This window comes from Ptychodera flava, chromosome 6, assembly GCF_041260155.1.
Source record: "Ptychodera flava strain L36383 chromosome 6, AS_Pfla_20210202, whole genome shotgun sequence".
NCBI lineage: Eukaryota > Metazoa > Hemichordata > Enteropneusta > Ptychoderidae > Ptychodera > Ptychodera flava.
The window spans coordinates 41,765,466-41,784,935 of NC_091933.1; the positions used below are offsets into that span (position 1 = coordinate 41,765,466).

The 19,470-nt window shown below is 36.3% G+C and overlaps 1 protein-coding gene across 2 annotated transcripts in view; it reads right to left on the reverse strand.

Moving 5' to 3' along the window:
• Positions 1–6,447: 6,447 nt before the first annotated feature.
• Positions 6,448–19,470, reverse strand: part of LOC139135842 (plexin-A2-like) — a 110,681-nt gene continuing 97,658 nt past the window's right edge. For both annotated transcript variants that reach the window (XM_070703592.1, XM_070703593.1), the window contains exons 27-32: positions 18,886–18,976; positions 18,253–18,440; positions 17,428–17,597; positions 15,869–16,081; positions 12,759–12,912; positions 6,448–11,842 (exon numbers count right to left, since the gene is read on the reverse strand). In XM_070703592.1, the coding sequence (XP_070559693.1) occupies positions 11,741–11,842; positions 12,759–12,912; positions 15,869–16,081; positions 17,428–17,597; positions 18,253–18,440; positions 18,886–18,976 (918 nt within the window). In that variant the 3' untranslated portion in view covers positions 6,448–11,740. The remainder of the gene's footprint in view (positions 11,843–12,758; positions 12,913–15,868; positions 16,082–17,427; positions 17,598–18,252; positions 18,441–18,885; positions 18,977–19,470) is intronic.

A 19,470-nucleotide genomic window follows, 5' to 3' on the forward strand; every position in this document is an offset into this window, starting at 1 on the left:
CCAGAACATTCCAAACATGACTAATTGAATTCAAGGTTGTGAGGTCATCAAGGGCAGTGACCTTGAGAATGTTCTAGACTAATTGAACTCAGGTCATGATGAGTGTGGGGGAAATGACCTACATAACAAGGGTGAAACCAACAAAATGAAATTCAAAGTTGCAACAAAATTTAGATATAAATTCGAAGTTGCAACAAAATGTAGATATTAAAGCTCACGCTATAACCAGTATCCAACCATATAGTATTATTATTTTGGATGGTATCATGGCAGGGTTTTCACTAAGGTATCTGACAGGGCAGAAATTGAAAGTACGGGGGTGGGGGGAAGAACACGCAGGAGGCTGAGGGAGTAGTGTCTGGGGGTGTCCCCTCTCTTGCGTGGAAAATTTTAAGAAATTGATGTGTGCAATGATGCAGTCTCATGCAATCTGAAAGGTGTTTTCAATTTGTATTTTTACGAAGTAAAACTCTTAGAAGACCCCAAGGGGGCAGCACGATAGGGGGTGACTCCCTCTCGCACCGAAAATTTTGAGAAATTGATGTGTCAAATGGTGCAATCTGAGAGGTGTTTCAATTCATTTTGCACCAAAAATTGAGTATACCCCTTCTTTAATTTCTCTTCACACTTTGAGCACCCCCCCCCATTATAGCTTTCAAATTTCTGAGTGACCCCTCACATGCCTTCAACCCCAGGCCGTAAATAATAACGGCTTCCTTAAATATAAAACAGGGTAGTTTGATGTCTCATTAACATCATCCACGACAATTTAAGCATGACAATTGACAGATCATAGAATCTGCTATCAAATATATTCCTGTCCTACAAGGCTTCACCTGAACTCATTGTTGCCCCAATAAACAAAGTAGTTTTACTACTAATCAAGGATGACAATGACACGATAACATTTCAGATGGCAACACTGACGACTTAGGCCTAATCTGTCTTAAGATGAGTTAAAATGAGTGAATAGACTGAGACGTACAAGAGGTGATGAGGGGAATTGAGATACAAAACCATGGAGTATTTGGTCGTTCAAAGGCTTTTAGCTGAGTTTGACTATATATTCCGGGGATAATTTAAAATATGCGTAACGGTTGCTGTGTTTTTGGGTTTGACTCAAACTGAGACTTCTTCAAATACATCAGATTCTGAGCTGTCTCTGTCACTGCCAATATACAACATCCAACAAATAACGGTCTTCTCTCCCTGTTGGTTATGCCTGATGTAATTTATGAGTCGTTTCAATTATTAAAGAGACTAGCGACCTCATACCACTTAATACCAAAGCCGTACCTGTTGCAATTATTGAGATCTTCCTACAGCAAGAATGATACGATTGCAAGCATTCTGAAAACATGGCATCAATGACACTTGCCTCACATTTTAATCTTTACTGCCCTGGTACGGTTTTTGTGGACCGAGGTTGTAGGGCGGAAGGGCCCGAGCGTGCGAGGGTCCGTGCTTCGTACGACCGAGGTTCGCAAAAACCGTATCAGGGCCGTAAAGGTTTTATCAATAACCTTATGGAATGATAAATATGTAATTGAAAATATATGTTCGAAGATTTGGAGATAGAAAAATTCATGCATTGCCAAACATTTATCGCAAAATATTTATCGTCATTTTTGTACATTTTTCGGACACGCGGTGGCCGTATCCCGTTGCGTATTGATATACATGACACGGCGTGGTGTAACTTATCGTAACTTTCACTGCACCGACAGGGAGATGAGATCATCAGTGAAAAGCTCGATTGAAAGAAAAATTGTGCCTTTAATTTTATGACGATTTCGCGATCGTGAAATGAAAGTGAACATGAAGCTGGGCGACGGCTAGGCTTTAATAGCTTGTCTGTCGCAAGATCGCACTCGATCTATTTATAATCAGTTCTCTTTCAAGTGTTTCAAAAACGCAGAAATCATCGATAATGTGCTTAGTCAAAACTGGATATCATTAAACCCTGCGAAATATCACCCAATTCCGCTAACTTCACTGTCGCCCGTACGATCAGAAAATACATGGGGAGACGCTCGAATCTTGAGCTGGCTTTGTTAACGAATAAATGGAACGTTTACTGATAGCAACGCGCGTGGTAACCGGAATAAAGCTAGTTCTGAAATGCACGCGCTTGCCCATATTTGGGCAAAGTGTGCCTGGGAGTGATACAGCAAACTTATCACACAAATGTGAGGGAGTCTTTTCCCATAGCGTTACACAGGAACATGGCTCGAGGTATATAACTATCCCGGGGAACATGAGTACCAAGAACACGATTGGAACTATTTTGGGATAATTGGATGGTGAAGTATTGTTGATTTAATCTACAAATGTGATCTCGTCTGCTTTTCTTTTTACATTAGGCCTACACACTTGTTTTTATAAGTAATTTGTATTATTGCAACATTAACTATCTGGCACCTAAAACATTTGAGAAATTTAAAAATTATGAAAATCCAATTATCCCAAATTAGTTCCAATCGTCTTCAAGTTTTAAAGTAATTGGATGAGCGATTTCAAAGAAAAAAAAATTTGACCAAAAATGGGAAAAATTGCCCAAAAAGACAGAGATGAAAATTTAACCACAATTTGAAGACACTCAACTAATGTTGCCTCTAGGTACATGCATAAGATGTTTCAAAGCAATCAGAATAGTCAATTAAGAGAAAATAAATTTTGACCAAAAATGCAAAGAATTGCCATAAAAATACAAATAATATGTAACAGGTCTGACCTGAGAGCAAGCGCAGCGTAGTATCGTCATTGATGTTTTTCATTGATGTTTTCAGGCAATAGCAATGTGTTCGCTACATATTTTTGCCATTGAGGTTGAATTGCCATAAATTTTCTAGGATAACAATGATAGATTTTTTATAGCAATTATCGCAATTTAACTCGGAAATGCTAAGTTCACCAACGAAAATAATTTAAAACAGGTTACTAGTAACTACATGATTCCGATCAGTTTATTGTAACAGGGCCGGGAACAGAGACAGTCTGATGCAAAACAAATACTTGTTGGTAGCACAGAGTAACATCATAGACAGAGTGGCAACAGCTATTGTTTAAGGCGTGAAGCGGTTACGTAAGCAATCCATGTTTGCCTCGCCTCACGAAGCTCTTGGCTCTCTTTTCCGAAGAGTGCCGACCATGCACCCTTCGGTAATTTTCGGATTTTCACCAATTGTTAATCGAAAGTATGTTGTTGTTGTCGTGTGGTGCTGATCGGAATTGATGTGCTGGCAAAAACGGGAGTGTTTTGAGCTTCAAGAAAGTGGGTTTTACCGTTTTAAAAATTCCTCTCATATTTTTATGAATATATAATGAGTGTGTTTGAACCAAATTTGAAAGTCTTTTATCGATACTGTCTGGTTTTACTCAATGGTTTACGGTCAGTCATACCGTCTTTTACACGTGCGTCAAGGAAGAACATGTTTATGAAACTGCTGGCGTGTTATGTTTTGATTGGCGTGAAGCAGTGTTTCTGGCCTGAGAGCTCACAAAGTAACTATGGTTGCTACGCGACTGGCAGTACGATGCCATCTCGTCGTATGTTTCGCATAATCTCGTGTAATTATCAACCACAAACAAAACCTCCAAAAAGTTTAACACCTTTGAAGCTCATTTTAATATGAAAAGCTAATAGTCTACCGAGACGGCGTACCATGGAACAAAAGGCATGCAAGTGTTGCCACTCTGTCTATCTAACTCTGTGTTGGTAGCTAGCTCTCAAGCACACGATTTTTAATTCCCGCTTGAGTTGACCGCTCGCTCTCGCGAGAGTTAGCTTGTTTCAAAATGGCGGCGCACAGCGATAACCGACTCTGGCTTTCAAAAGTGATCGAAAATGATCATTTTGAACTAAATTTCTCATTTTCTTTGACACAGAGAGATTCTTTTGTCGGAAAAACACATTGTCGTGTAGGATTTGTGGTAGATGACATCTTTAATTTCACGCAATCCGTGTAAAAGTAGTCAAGATGGCCGCCTCCCTGTAAACAACCGGGAGTTCACTCTTTTCAAACTCGTAGGTATATAGAGATTCCATTCTAAATTTCATGTACACATGTTAGTCAGAATGCTCACTTCGCGAGCGGCCTTTGGCTGCTCTCGCTGCGCTCGCTATGAAAATTATATCACAATTTTAAATAAATTCGATGGAAGACTGCAACCCTAGGATCAGTTTCAAAGCAATCAAACAAGAATTTTGGGAGAAAATGATATTTTTGACCAAACATGGGGAAAATTGCCCAAACAATACAAATATGAAAATTTAACTACAATTTGAACAAGTCATCTTTGATGACATAGTCCCCACTTGTTAATGGGTACTCTAATTACAAGTCTTCGGAGAGAATAGAGTCCTGTTCATTGAATTTAAGGTCTTTGATTAAAATACTGCGATACAGATGGGGCTGAATGGCCGAGGATGAGTTTCATGGTGGGGAAAACATAAAGCCAATGTAGGCCGCCATCCTAATTGCAAAAGGTCATAATGAGTCAATTAGTAATTAATCGACAGGATGTTGCCAAACACATTTGCATCCTATCATAACAATGACAGATCGCTGGTACCATATTTCATAAAGTTTGATGCAGTGCTTCTGGACATTCACCCTAAAAACAAAAATTCACCATCTAAATGCAAATTAGCAATTAATTTAAACGATACTACTGACTGTCATTGAATTGTATTTACACCACTATGAGATCAACATCTGTACCAATTGAGTTTCATCAAATTTGATGCAGTATTTGTGGACATATCACTCTAATTAGGAAAGTTAATTATACATATGCAATTACAAATTAATTGAAATGATACTTATAAATGTCTTTATTCAATGTTAAAGCAATGTGACCTTAACATCTGTACCAAGTTTCATGTAATTTGATGCAGTATTTCTTGACAAATCAGCCTAATTATGAAAATTCAATGATTGACATGATACTACTACATGTTGTGAAACAAATTGATGTGCATATGTATGACGTAGGTCGATGTCCTTGTACCAACTCTGAATGATATTGGTGGAAATATGTCTGAGTTCTGGCTCTGTACATGAAAAAAATGGAACTAAATGGCCAGCAGGCGGCCATATTGCATCAGATTGTGGAACCAATTGACATATGACAATAAATCAATGTCCTTGTACCAATTTTGAATAAAATCGGTGGATACATGTCTGAATTATGGCTGCGGACATGAAAAAATCGTAACATAATGGCCGCCACGCAGTCATTGTATTTGATCCCACTATAATAAAAATTGAAGTGCATACGTATGACATAAGTCAATGTCCTCGTACCATTTTGAGTAAAATCGGTTGAGATGTGCTTGAGTTATGGCTCTGGACATAAAATAATGAAAACAAAATGGCCGCCACATAGCCATATTGAATCGTATTGTGACACAAATTTACGTGCATATGTATGACATAGATCAATGTCCTTGTACCAACTTTGAAAAAAAATCAGTTGAGACCTGCCTGAGTTATGGCTCTTGACATGAAAAAATCATAACAAAATGGCCGCCGAGGGGCCATATTGAATCGTATTGTGAAACAAATTGACGTGCATATGTATGACAAAGCTTTATGTCCTTGTACCGACTTTTAATAAAATTGGTTGAGATGTGCCTCAGTTATGGCTTGGTACATGAAAAAATTGTAACAAAATGGCCGCCACGTGGCCACACAAAACAAATTGATGTGCATATGTATGACATAAGGAGTAATCCTTGTACCAACTTTGAATGAAATCGCTCCAGGCATCTCTGAGATATCTGCGTGAATGGACAGACAGACGCACGGACGGACAACACCACACCTATAAGTCCCCCAGACGTGTCCATGGGGACTAACAAATCTGACAGAAGCCAACCCTAGGATCATGCATACCATGTTTAAAAGCAGTGAGATGAGCACTTTCAGTGAAGATTATTTGACCAAAACCAGAAAAAATTGCCCCAAAAATAAAACTATAAAAATTTCACCACAATTTGAACAAATCAAACTAAAATCACTATAAAGAACCTGTAAACAAATTTTCAACCAAATCTGGCCTGCTGTTACATATATAGTTTTAGCAATATGCTGGATTTTTCCTTTACATCATTTGCATAATTTTGACACTGACATGTTCATTTGAATAAATCACATATCCACCCCTGGGTGCACCTGTACACTTTAATACTAAGATGGAAAGAGCTGCAGTTTTAGTGTTTTGGATATGGACGGACACACATACATACGTAGAGATATACAGATGCCACTGACCTACAATATATAAGCTCTCTTCGATATATATATATATATATATATATATATATATATATATATATATATATATATAATATATATATATATATATATATATATATATATATATATATATATATGCGAGCTAAAAACTATGAGAAAAAAAACGATGCTAGAACTGAAGATATCCAACTTTGAAAAATGTTTATTACAATATTCTTGACATTGGATCATCATTGGATACAAACGTTTTCAAATGATGCATCAAAGTACATTTCTAATGTGAGCAAAGCAGAAGTTACCATGGAAATTGATCATTTTGATTATGAAAATAAAAATTTAACTTGTCCTTTGTGGCAGCTCTAAATTAAGTCTACTTGGGTGCACTCTTCACCTTTGCATAAAAAATGTCATCACAGTGTTTTGTAGCAAAAACCATCGACGATAAAAGGGCACCTACTACTACCATGCCACCATGTCTCAAAAAACACTTCATCATTAAATAGCCTAGAAATACTTAGCTATTACATGAAGGCAAACATATTTTATGCTACATATTGTAACAGTGTTGAGGGTCTATCTCTGCTAATGGGGCTTGCATTCTCACAATGATGACTCACCCACTTTAGAAACTATAATATCATACAATATCACTAAAAATAACCATTTTGCCTAGACACAGGAACTGGAAAAGAAATCTTAGCTCGTTGAGAGTCTTTTTATTACCTTTCAACCTTGAGAAGAATCAGCTAACAAAAACTTTGTGCACTACATCAGACTAATGTCTCTGTCTCTTCAAGAAAACACACTACACTGAAAAATGCTGGCTAAGTATTTAGAAACTTGTTGGAATTGATCATTGGTTACTCTCAGGTATTCAGGTACAGGTAAAATTCACTGTGACAGAGATAATGTTAGCCTCTCCTCAAAAATAACTCCCTAAACTCAGCAGCTAAATATAGAAAAATGCAATTCCGATGACAAAAATCAGTGACACAATTGCAATACACATTATTCTGTCAACTACAAAATCTAAAATATTTGATCTTACTTTTATATAACCACTTCAATTTGTTTATTCCCTTAACCCAGACATTAGTTGTAAGAACTCTCAAAATATTTACAGCTTGAAAATCAGATGACTTGCATATTACTCAAGAGAGAAGAACGGTAAGTATTTTATACACACAGGAATCGAGAATTCCTTACAATATACAGTACGTGTCTAGAAAGCTTGATGTAAAAATGGTAGTCCCCAAGCACATGAAAGGAAAAAAGCGAAACTTGTCTCTGATTGAACAAAATTCTGCGTTGAACTAAAATAAAGTCTGTAAGGTAATACATGCATGAATATTTCTCAAAGTTAGCCAAATATGTAGTTCCAGGAAGCAGAGATGGGGGTGTCTGGGAGAAGCTTCTCACAAATATGCGGGTGAAGAGACAATGACAAGCAAAATTTTGTTGCAGTATGTTCAATTGCTTTGGAGAGTTAAATTCAAACTGTTCCCAATGGCTATCTGATCATTTTCTCTCCTGATGTCTGACATCCCTCTTGGTTTTTGAATTCCAAATGAAACTGTACATCACAGCAAACTGGAAACATTTGATGCTCTGTTCGCTTTTTCTGAAACTTTTGAGGAAACACATGCATGCATTACCTTGATGTGGGAGTTAATTCATTCTATGCACTACTGGCCACATGAATCTCTCACTAGGATTTACTACACTCTACACAATTAATTGACAATTATCACATCATTATCATTACATCCTCGAATTTCATTTACTTTACGTCATCTATACCTTTCTCGCCCAGGAAAAAAGTCTCACAGCCTTTTGCAATAATTGTATTCTGTAGGTCAAATATTTACATTAAATACAGTTACCTATCATTGCAGACATTTACATAGAATCCAAGGCCTCAACAAATCAGATGTACCCTAACATTTAAGGGACATTAGTGACAACCAATCAGATCTGCAGTAACACAAAAGTGATTGATTAATATAAAATTAGCATGCAAAACAGCAAAAGCATAGCTTGAATGAAAAATAATCATAATAATGAAATTCTGAAGAATACAATTAAAGCTTTAAATAATGACACCCTCCTATAGGCAATGTATTTTAAGAGCAATTACTCTATAATTATATTTTCAAATATTGTCATACTTGAAGGAAATATTTCAGGATATTTTATTTGAACCTTTATTTTAAAACCCTTGAAAAAATAGGTTGAAGTGGGCTTGTTTTATAGGAAGACTGTTAATTCATCAGTGTGTTAATACTTTGTAAAGTGCTGTAATTGAATCAGCTGTGTATGTGTGTTCTATGTGTGTAAATACTAATTACAACAAACACATTACATTAGAGATGATAAAACTGTATGAATATATCCATCTTTACAATACTTCACACCCATTTTTACACTTTTGAGTATTCTGAGAAAGGGATAAAACCAATGTTTTGCATGAAAAAATTCTCACTTCATAGCATATATGTATACAGTGCATTCTAATACAGTATGGATATCTGCAAACCTACTCCGAACAGATGATGTTGAGAAGTTGACAAAATTTGGGTTGGAAGACGAATTAAATAAAAGATTTTTGAAACTCAGTTTTCACCATGTGTATCACTGCAGGTCTGCCAGCGACAATCTCTGCCAATCTGCCAGTCTTAAACTAACAATCTTTGCCTTCTGTTGTTACTTCAAAATTCAGGATATTCAAGGTTCCAGGTATCAGATGAAACCTATATCTCCATAAAAAAGGAAGGCTATAAGAGTAAGAAATTTTGGTAGGGGTGAGAAAAGCCACTGGTCTGAAGTACTGGTCCAGCTTGTTGACTTGGAGCATTGGCTTTGTGGTGAATACTGATGCATGTATGATACAAAAAAAACAACACACAATTACTAGACCAGATGGCAGATCAACTGTATTGACCTCATGATTGGTCCTAGGAATTATTGGATGTAGAATCAATTTGCACACCCATGGATAACTGTCCACACAGCACAGTACAAGAAGGAATAGTTCTACACTGAAACAAATGGTGAATAATGATTTATATAGGGTTTGTGGAGTAAATAAAAGTTTGTTGACAGCTTTATGCACATAACGAAAGTAGAAGATATCACAAACTTTGCAGGAATACTGGACGATAGTGAACATGAAGCATACATGTATTATATAAGAATTGGTTATAAATTTGCATCTTATGAATATGGTTTATTGAAATGCAATGTCTCAGATACAGAGAATCAACAGAGAAGGCCAGTTATAGTTAGCAGGAATGGGCAATCAGAGAGTGTGACACATTGGAAATGGTTCTATTTATGGCATACCAACATGTACTACTGATAAAGGCATTTCCCCCAATTTCATCCGTAATAATCAACAGTCTGCTTGAAGTCTAATATCTACCTTTGTCAGTGTGGCTGTGCTTCTCTAGAGGGAGGTGCTACATGATTCTGTCTTTTATATACTGACAATGAAGAACAGTTTTGGTGGTTGTGCAACACCAAGGTCAGTCACATTGTATCAGCATGATCTTTGACGGTAAATAAGGCAAAAAGGAAAACCAATGTGCAAATGAAGTGTGCCTACACTGCCTTACTAACTTGAGGAAGACTTGTCCAGATGTATTTACCTTCTGTTATTCAAAGTCACATTAATCATAAACAAATTTGCATATTAATACGGGTTAGTGTCCATAGAAAAGCACCAGAATATTCGAAGTCATAATTTCGCTCTCATAAACAGAAAATGTATCAACGTTCACTGACCTAACACATAATGGATAATTGTATGTGGAAATCTTTAGGTGGCCTTGTCTTTTATTAATGACTATAAAAAAAACTAAGTAAATATTATTGAATATTGAAATTTCACTGGCCGTTAATAAAACTGTCACCCTGACAACGGCAATTACATCTTATTTAATTACAAATGAAATGCTAAAACTCAATGGTTGTTAAGTACAACCAAGGGAGATCAGTATATCAAAAACATTTCTCTCATCTTGTTCCCAACAAAATCAGCTCTCAAATTATACATCTAACAGATTTGTGTGTTTTTTTTTGTTAGCCCTATACTGCAAAATATCAAATCTATGTACTATTATGTATCATATGGGGTAACAGAAGGGAAAGGCTAATCCACCCTGATATTTGATTTACATGAAGTCTTTCAGTCAGGTGGTATAAAGACCCTTTGATCAGAAATTGCATTGAATGAAAAACAATTAACAATTAGCGATATTAAAGTAGCCAGTTTCAACGTTAAATAATGGAGGAGAATGTATATACATGTGTAATGTCGATGGAAACACTTATTTTGCAATTATAGGGATTCTAGCATGACATTTTTACAGTAATACTGATGTCACTGTCCTTAAATTCCTTACTTCAACTAAGATGGACAATATGATCAATTTACAGTACAGTTACCATAAAAACTTCTACAGCTGCACATCATGTGCGCACTTCTCTGGTGCCTCCTTATCACACTATGCTAGCAGTAGAGCATTATTGATTTTTTTTGTTTTCATTGAGGGATGTCTTTGAGACTTGTTATCAACGTCCATGGACATTCAAGAAATTACTGGCATTTTTAAATTTATTTTCATTACTCCAAGGCAGATCTCTAGTGTAAATTTATAAAAAAAATTTAGATCTCAAAATTCTAAATGACCCCCACCAAAGGACACAGAATATTGGACATAGGTTTGACATGAAAGCACTACTGGTATATGCGGTATGTTTACACACAGTGACTGACAACCATTTCCATAAATACCAAAATAATAGAATAAACAGCAAACACTCACAAGAAATACATAGAAAACCCCATTTACAAAAGGAACACTTCATGCAGTTTACAATTATAGTGGCAGTGCGCAATTCTGACTTATAAATTTAACTGTCCATAATAGCATTAATTTTTAAAAACCTGTTAGTTATGTTCAGTCTTTGGTTTCCAATCTTCAACTCATGGCATTTCCTCAGACAAAAAAATGATTTGCCAAAATGAATACTTAAAAGACCATAAACAATACATGGCAAAAGTGAAATCTGCTCATAAAAACTGCAAGGCAAGCTCACTTTAATTCATACAGTGAGAAAAAAAATTAGTTCTGAAGATGCTTGGTAAACTGTGAACTAATATTTCACAATATTCCCAAACTCTCCCATTGATTGGATTTGGAATGCATTAGTCATGTTGTAGATTGCATTGGTGACAGTTTCATCAATGCAACTGAACTGAGATGCTAATCAAGTCGGTAACACATGAAATCTTCAGCAAGTCCTCCAGATTCTAACACTTGCTATAGCAACACTTGTGATACAGCTTCCTCATTGTTGCCAGCTTCATCTGACTGGCCTATAATTTATTTTTTTCCTTGTTGGTGTGAAGACACTGGTGTTTTTGAAAGTGTTAGTCTTGAGGTCCACTTCTAATTCTCATCATTGTGGGCATCTTAGGCTGTTGACTGGCCAGACATGATGTCATCAATCTGTTCCCACTTCTGGGCAAGCCTGCTTCTCTTGGCTGCAACGTCATCTTCAAGGGCTTCTGTGAGCTGTATTTCAAGACAAAACACAGGTATGAGAAACACTACAGGAATGCACAGACCCCATACAATTCATGCAAGCTATTTGCTTGTTTGATAAACTTGTACAAATAAATATTACAGGATTGGAATGAAAATTTCACATTTGTGAGCACATCAAGGTCAAGTAGTGCAATACACAAGAAAGCATTACAGGTTAAAAACTTTCAAAATTTGGAAAGAGCTGTCAACTCGGAAGATTTGATGCTTCTCTCACAGCGGACAAATTTGTTGCCAACAAAATATTGAAATAAAAAATTCTGAGCTGTTTGTAGTTCACAGCTGAGTCCTGTTCTGTGTATTTCTGATTCTAACAAAACTTTCATAACTCTTTAATTATAAAGATTATGGTACATATACTCAATCACCAAGAAGACTGTTTCTATGGTAATGTCATGGTAATTACTCTCTTTTGTCAAACATTTAAGTGTGTGGTAAGATATGATTAAATTTGATCAGAATTTGGCATTCCTGAAGGTTTAAAAGCAGCAATGCATCGACAAAAACTGTGCAAACCAAGAAACAAAACATCCATGTGCATGATTGTGTGTTTATTACAGCAATTCTTTCAGCCAGTAATATTAGGATGAACAATGAGAACACACGTAATTGCTGAATGGAGATCAGAAGATGCAGAGATAATTTGACAAATTTCATTTCGTTTCTACATGGGTGGCCAAGTTATCAACTTAAAGAAATACATCAGAACTCACAGGGCCACACAGACAATCTGACAACAAAGAATGGCAGATGAGGGGAAAAAAAGTTATCAGATTAGTCAAGATCTAAGAGAGCAAAGCCATGCATCCATCTATGTGTCATTGACACTGTGAACACAAGGAAGCTGTCTAGGATAAAAAAAACCACAAGATCCTTGAACACAAACCTCGGTATTGTACTTCTGTGAGTAGTAGAAATATAACTCATTGAGTGCAGCTACGGTGTTGAATTCATGCTGATGAAGTCTTGATTCTTCCACTAGAGCAGAATTCATGTCTTGATCACTGATTGCTGGCATACACTTGATGTCATTATAAAACCTGAAAAATATAGTAGGAAGTATGAAGTGTCAAAATGGAGCTCATTCACACGCATTTCCCATTGACATCTTTTTTTAACAGATTTCCAACTTTGGTTGAACTCTCAATAATCAAAGCTTTGGCAAGGATAATCTGTCCATAGATTTCCCATCGTAAAAAGGAAAGCGCTTGAAGTTTGTTATCAGGCTTTGTAAATATGCTTGTCATACTGTGATGTGAAGGCCATCATTTGACCGTCATGCTGATATATGTCACCTGCACCTGTGACTTGTTCTAAGTTCTGGAGTTTCTATTCAGATTTTATAAGTGACTTTGAAACCAGAAATTACCTTTACATGTAACCCTTACAGGCAAAAAAAATTACCTTGCAAAGGAAACCAGAAACACAGAGGTATCAAATGGCACTTAAACCTACCTCCAAACAGTCACTGATTTTTCAATTGTATGACCTTGTTAAGTTCTTTAGACCATGGCAGATTGTTCCGACTAATACTTTATAATTGAAGGCCAAAAGATTTGTTTCTGGTCATTACACATCACTTCAGGAAAATTTTGCATCACACCTTTATTTTAAGTGTGTCGAAAAAAATCTAAGTCATAGTTTTCAAAATCATACAACTTAACATTCAAACTTGATATTTCACAATTTTCTGTCAGAAAAAATAATGATTGATTCATATACCCTCTGTGAGTGAAGTTATCTTATCTTTTATGCTCATAAGATGCAAAAAAGGAAAAGAAAGTATTTTGCAGGATGTATCATGTTTGATAAATGTCAAAGATCGGACATATAATACAAACAATGGTTTTCCTTGGCCTAGCATCATCAATAATCATTTTATGATCTCAATTTCAGAAACATATTACCTAATGTAGCTGTGATGACACATTTTGAAAAAAAGGATTCAAGACCACATTTTAAAAGTAATTGATATATATGAACACATATTTACTGAGACAGTCCAATGCCATCCATATAATAATGAAACAATGCTTAATTTTTTCTGTTATTTTCAACATTGTGAAAGAAACTCAGCATCTTTTAGGCAATGGCACATTTTTCCCATCAAGATTTAACTAATTGTTAAAGGGAACACTTTGAATGATTAGTCTATAGTAACATTAATCTCAGAGCCACATTACACAATGAATGTATTCTAACACCGTGGCTATATTCTAACACGGTGGATATATTCTAACACAATGGATATATCCTAACACTGAATATATTCTAACACAGTGGATATATTCTAACACTGGATATATTCTAACACTGGATATATTCTAACACAATGGATATATTCTAACACTGGATATATTCTAACACAGTGGATATATTCCAACACAGTAGATATATTCTAACACAGTGGATATCCACTATATTCTAACATAATGGATATATTCAGTGTTGCCGCCAGAATGCACCCTTGTGACAATGTCCCCAAAACGGAACCTGTTGTCCCGCACTCTTGCGTACTGCGGGTCACCTCGGGCGCACTCGTGAGTTTGACTGTGATGGGTGTAGTCTACAAGTATATCTGTCAGTTTACTGATGATGATCTTTGTTTTTGCATAATTATTTTGAGGCTTACACAACGTACTTTCGGAGCTAGCTATATGATTAAAAGTAATTAAAACACTGCACTTGATATCATAATTTGCTTGACTGTAATCCGTCTGCGCTCTGAATTGCGGCAGATATAGTCTACTGCTTCAATTGCCTGAAATTCAAGCATAGCGACGCGGTCCCGGTAGCTTGAATTTTGTTCAGTGAAACTAATGTGTTATGAAATAATGCAAATTTGATTGACAACTGCCTGTTGTCCCCAAAATGTACAATGTGTCCCCAAAAATAAATGGTAGTTGGACACATTGTCCCCTGATCTATAATTCCTGGCCGCAACACTGTATATTCTAACACAGTGGATATATTCTAACACAATGGATATATTCTAACAGTGGATATATTCTAACACAATGGATATATTCTAACAGTGGATATATTCTAACACAATGGGTACATTCTAAAACAATAGGTATATTCTGACAGTGTGGATACATTTTAACATGATGGATATATCTGGTTTTGAACACCAACATTAACAGCGGTTTGGATGAGTTAACAATTGACAAAGTTGTATGTACTTGCTGACCCAAGCTCCTGAGCTCTTATGAAAGCAATGAGATTCACTTCTATGTTCAATAATAGGTCAGTACATCCACAGTTTTTTGCATGAATGCACAAGTTCACACGATATTGAAGTAGGAGATTCATATCTGTGTACATTCTGATTAGTATTTCAAAGATCCTATTTAAGTCTGGGAGTTGAAAATGGAAATTAAATTGCCAGTGGAATCAAATTGTATTTTGCGTCAAAATGTCTCCATCTAGGTATTCATTACATAGCCTATCACTATCAGGTTCCATTAGAAGACACTCATCAAGTTTTGTGGAGAATGAAATTTTGCCACTAATTCGTATGATATCTACACAACATTTATGACACTACTTAGACATATTGTCATTAACACCACATAAAGTAAGGTTAGGGTTACAATTGTTAATGTCATCAAAATACAGTACTAAGCTAGGGAATGAAAGAACTTCCTCAGAATCATCAATTTCCATTTTGACTGATTTTGGAATTTCTTCCAAACATGTCACATTTCAGTGCTTACTTAGTGATCATATTTGTTTTGTTCCATTACACTATCAATACATTTAATGAAGACAATATATTTTGTGTTTTTTGCTGCCCAATGATATAAACTGCAAAATGTTATTTAGGTATTTGAGGTCATAAAATTTTGGGTTAACTGTACTGAACAGTGAAAACAACTTTTTTTGTACGTTCTGTAGTCTTGCCCAGAAATATCAAGAAATGGATTACTTTTTCTCTCTGGACTTAACGGATTTATTGTCCTTTCTTTTTTCAAAATTGTGTTTTTCTCTCACCTGTAAACCCAATCCCTGTAGTTTGGAATGTCTTTGGCATAGAGTAGTTTGCTGGAGGGAGAATCCTTGCCCAGTTTGTGCTCTGAGGTTGAGCAGGAATCCATGAAAGTCTGTGCTACCACTGACAGACAGGCATCCACAGTCTGTGACTTGTACACATCAAATACAAAATCTGGGTTCTTTATGAGGTTGACCCAGAACCTAAGCGGTAAGCTGTAGAGAAAACCATCATTATTAGAGCAAGAGTCAGGGGAGGGGGAGGGGGTTAGTTAGAACTGGAGCATTATGTAACCCTTGACCTCTATTTCAGTGTTTCTTTACACTATCGATGCCACACCTATTACTTCATACAATTCAATTTGCTGGTCAAATGATGTTAATAGAAATTCTCTCTCAGCTCCTGGACTGTGAAATTTCAGTGTCTATTCCATTGATACTGAGACATTTGGTTTTGAAAATACAACTGTGTATCACCTAGATCATGCAGTGTGCTTAGCCAACAAAAGCATCATGCTACCATGCATCATCTTACTCTCTAACTAATCCAAACTATTTACAGTTTAACCATGTATAGCTGAGAATAGCAGCTAGCTTAGACTGGCCCACTAGTCACTTGGCTTTTCTTGGGCACCAGTCAAGCAACTGGTGCAGCTTGCAAATGCACTCACGTTACAAGCTGTCTGATTGTTTGTACTAAGTGGGCAAATGATTCAAAAAGACCTCAGATTTACATTGTGATTGGTTTATCACAAGAGAAAACCTGAATTTGCTACTGATAGTTCTTTAAATTTGATAGGTGTGTTTTCATGTCTTGGTATGATATAACACTAGCATGGGTATGGAGACGACGATGAAGAAATGAAAGCTGATACCAACATAATACTCACTAAACGGAGCAGTGGTGAGCAGGTCTCAATCACAGACTATGCCTAGCGCCTTCATGTCCCGTCAATACAGAATGTTCAGTCCCACTCAAACAAATGATACTTTACCCCATTAGAAAACCAACAGTCACAAAGTAGCCATAATGAACATTTTTGAAATAAAACTTTCACAATCAGTGTAATAAAGAATAACAGCACATCATTCGATAGCTGTGAAAAACTCTGCCTGCCCCTTCATGCATACTCATAAGGCATGACGTCATTATGAATTATAGCAACCCAAACCCTACACGCATCACAAGTCCATCGGCCAAAGCATTCTCCAAATGATCTATAAAACTGCCTGCCAAAGTAGATTGCTTGAATTTGCAATCACCTCACCATTAACACGATAGTATGTTGAAGTTTATTCCTTAAATTGACACTGTTTTGATATTTCTATGCCCGCAGACTTGGGGCAGGGTCTACAGCTAGGTAGAAAAACAAAGTGCTGTAACAGAATCCACATAAAACATCATAATGACCCATATTAACCGTGAATATCCTATAGCCTAAAGGTATCTGATTTTGGCATGTTACATACAAAGAGGCATATTCTGAATTAAACAATAAGCAAATTGTTTCAGCTGATTAACAAAAAGTTGATACGTGTCAACTAGAAAGACACACACTTACCTGTTGCTTTTCCATGTGTGGACAACATCAGGATCAGTAATTCCATGCTCTCTTGCTTGATCATCAAGGAAATCAAATAAGTACTTGATGGCTAAAGGCAGAGCACTACTACGGTGTGTGGTACTGAAGATTGTCTCAAACAGGTCATCAACAAACTTCTGTAGCGTGCCCTGTGTGAACAAAAGGAGGAAAATTCATCTACCTATCAGGAAATTCATGTTAAAATATGGCAGGGTGTAATATAGCGGAGTCATCATGCAGACAATGGCAAGTTCAAGACTCAAATATTGTATTTGTCCCTTGAACAAGGTGCTCTACTCCTCACTGATTCTCTAGGTAGTGGTGAATGGGACACCTCTTTCTGTAGATTGGCTCTCACCCATTGGTTGATAGTAAATAGGAAATAAACAAAGGATACAATTTGTTGATGTGTAACTGATGTGTGGTTGGAAACGTGCAGTTTCCAGAAAACATAACATCACTCTTGGTTTGATAAAAGCTTTCAAATTCATAGCACTGAAATAAATATGAAATTTTGCAGAGGCCTTCAATTGTTATCATCAGCTCCCTGTGTACAGAATTCTACATTATGTGTTGATTTTGATGAAATTAGTATTTGTGACAATTTTCGTCTTTGAAAAAAAAACATTTTACACTCTAATTTTCATTCATAGTGATGCATTCCACTGATTTTGTATTTCTAAAATACCCCAAATAATACAAGTGAAATATTCAATTTGGGATTGGTTCGTTCAAGCAAAGAGTCGGGTAGAAAAAATCAGGGAAAGTTGTGTAGTCAAGAGAAGCCAGAAAACATCATCATACCTTGGTCGTTAACAGCCTTGTTAAGTAAATTTCTGAGACCATTTTACTTGTCCTGTCGCCTTCTTTTTGTAAATCAGTGTCATGCTGTTTGACAAGATGCCACAGCCTGTGTCCACTGTCTGCCTCTGAGTTGATCAGCATTGAAGAATTTGATCTATGGCCTGGGCTTGATGTCAAAGACATGTTAGCTGTGATGTAGAAATAAAACAAAACAGTAGGCAATCAACGATGTTGAAGAAGATACTGTATGCTTATTTTTCATCTTTTGGAGATACTTTTATTTATTCCATTTTTCTGCTTACAGCAGACGGATGCCATTCTTGCATGTCACTTTCCGTCATATTCATAAATTAACGTGTGAGAAGTTAATTTTATTTTTGTTTACTTTACCAGAGTTACTTAAACATATATGACAATGAAGCACAAGGATGACAGCTCCCTGACTATTTGCTGGTGAAAAGTATTTCTATATCATAACAATTTGAGATACTGAGGTAAACATTTACTCTAGCTACTGACACATAAAATTGCTGCAATCTCAAAGAACTGCTCTCAAGCACTGTCATATTGAAAAGAAATTACTATGGTATGTTTCTCTAAGTATTCAGTTTGATCAATGGCAAGCGTACTCACTTAAGGTGCCACCTGTTCGGAGGCTGGATATGCCTGGGGACATGTTGTAGCCTTGTTTTGGTACCAGAGCCATCACAGCGCCGTCAAGTACCTGTTGTACAAATGTTATATCAAATATAGATGAAGAACTCTCAAACTGGAATGCCAAATACGACAGAACAATATGCCCAGCATTTTTCTCTGAATGAAAAATACTTGGATTACATACAAACATACACTGTTACCAATATGGTAGGGTCAATGATGAATTGTTTTTATGAAGTAATTTTACATCCCTCATCACATGGTGAACGAGTCCTTGTAAATGACACAGTCCAAGCTTGGTTAATACCTTTGGAAACCACTGATATAAATCATGAAGTGACATGAAATTGGTCGAAGCATATCATGAAACTGGCTGAGGTGTGGTAGTCATATTGGATCATATAGCAAAATTATTGACATGCATGTGCCAGTCATAGTGTGCTGTCCTTGTGTCCAGTTTGAACGACATAAGTCAAGTCATGTCTGCGTAATGGCTATAGACATGAAAAAATTGAAACAAAATGGTCATCTAGCAGCCACATTGGATCATATCAGAAAACC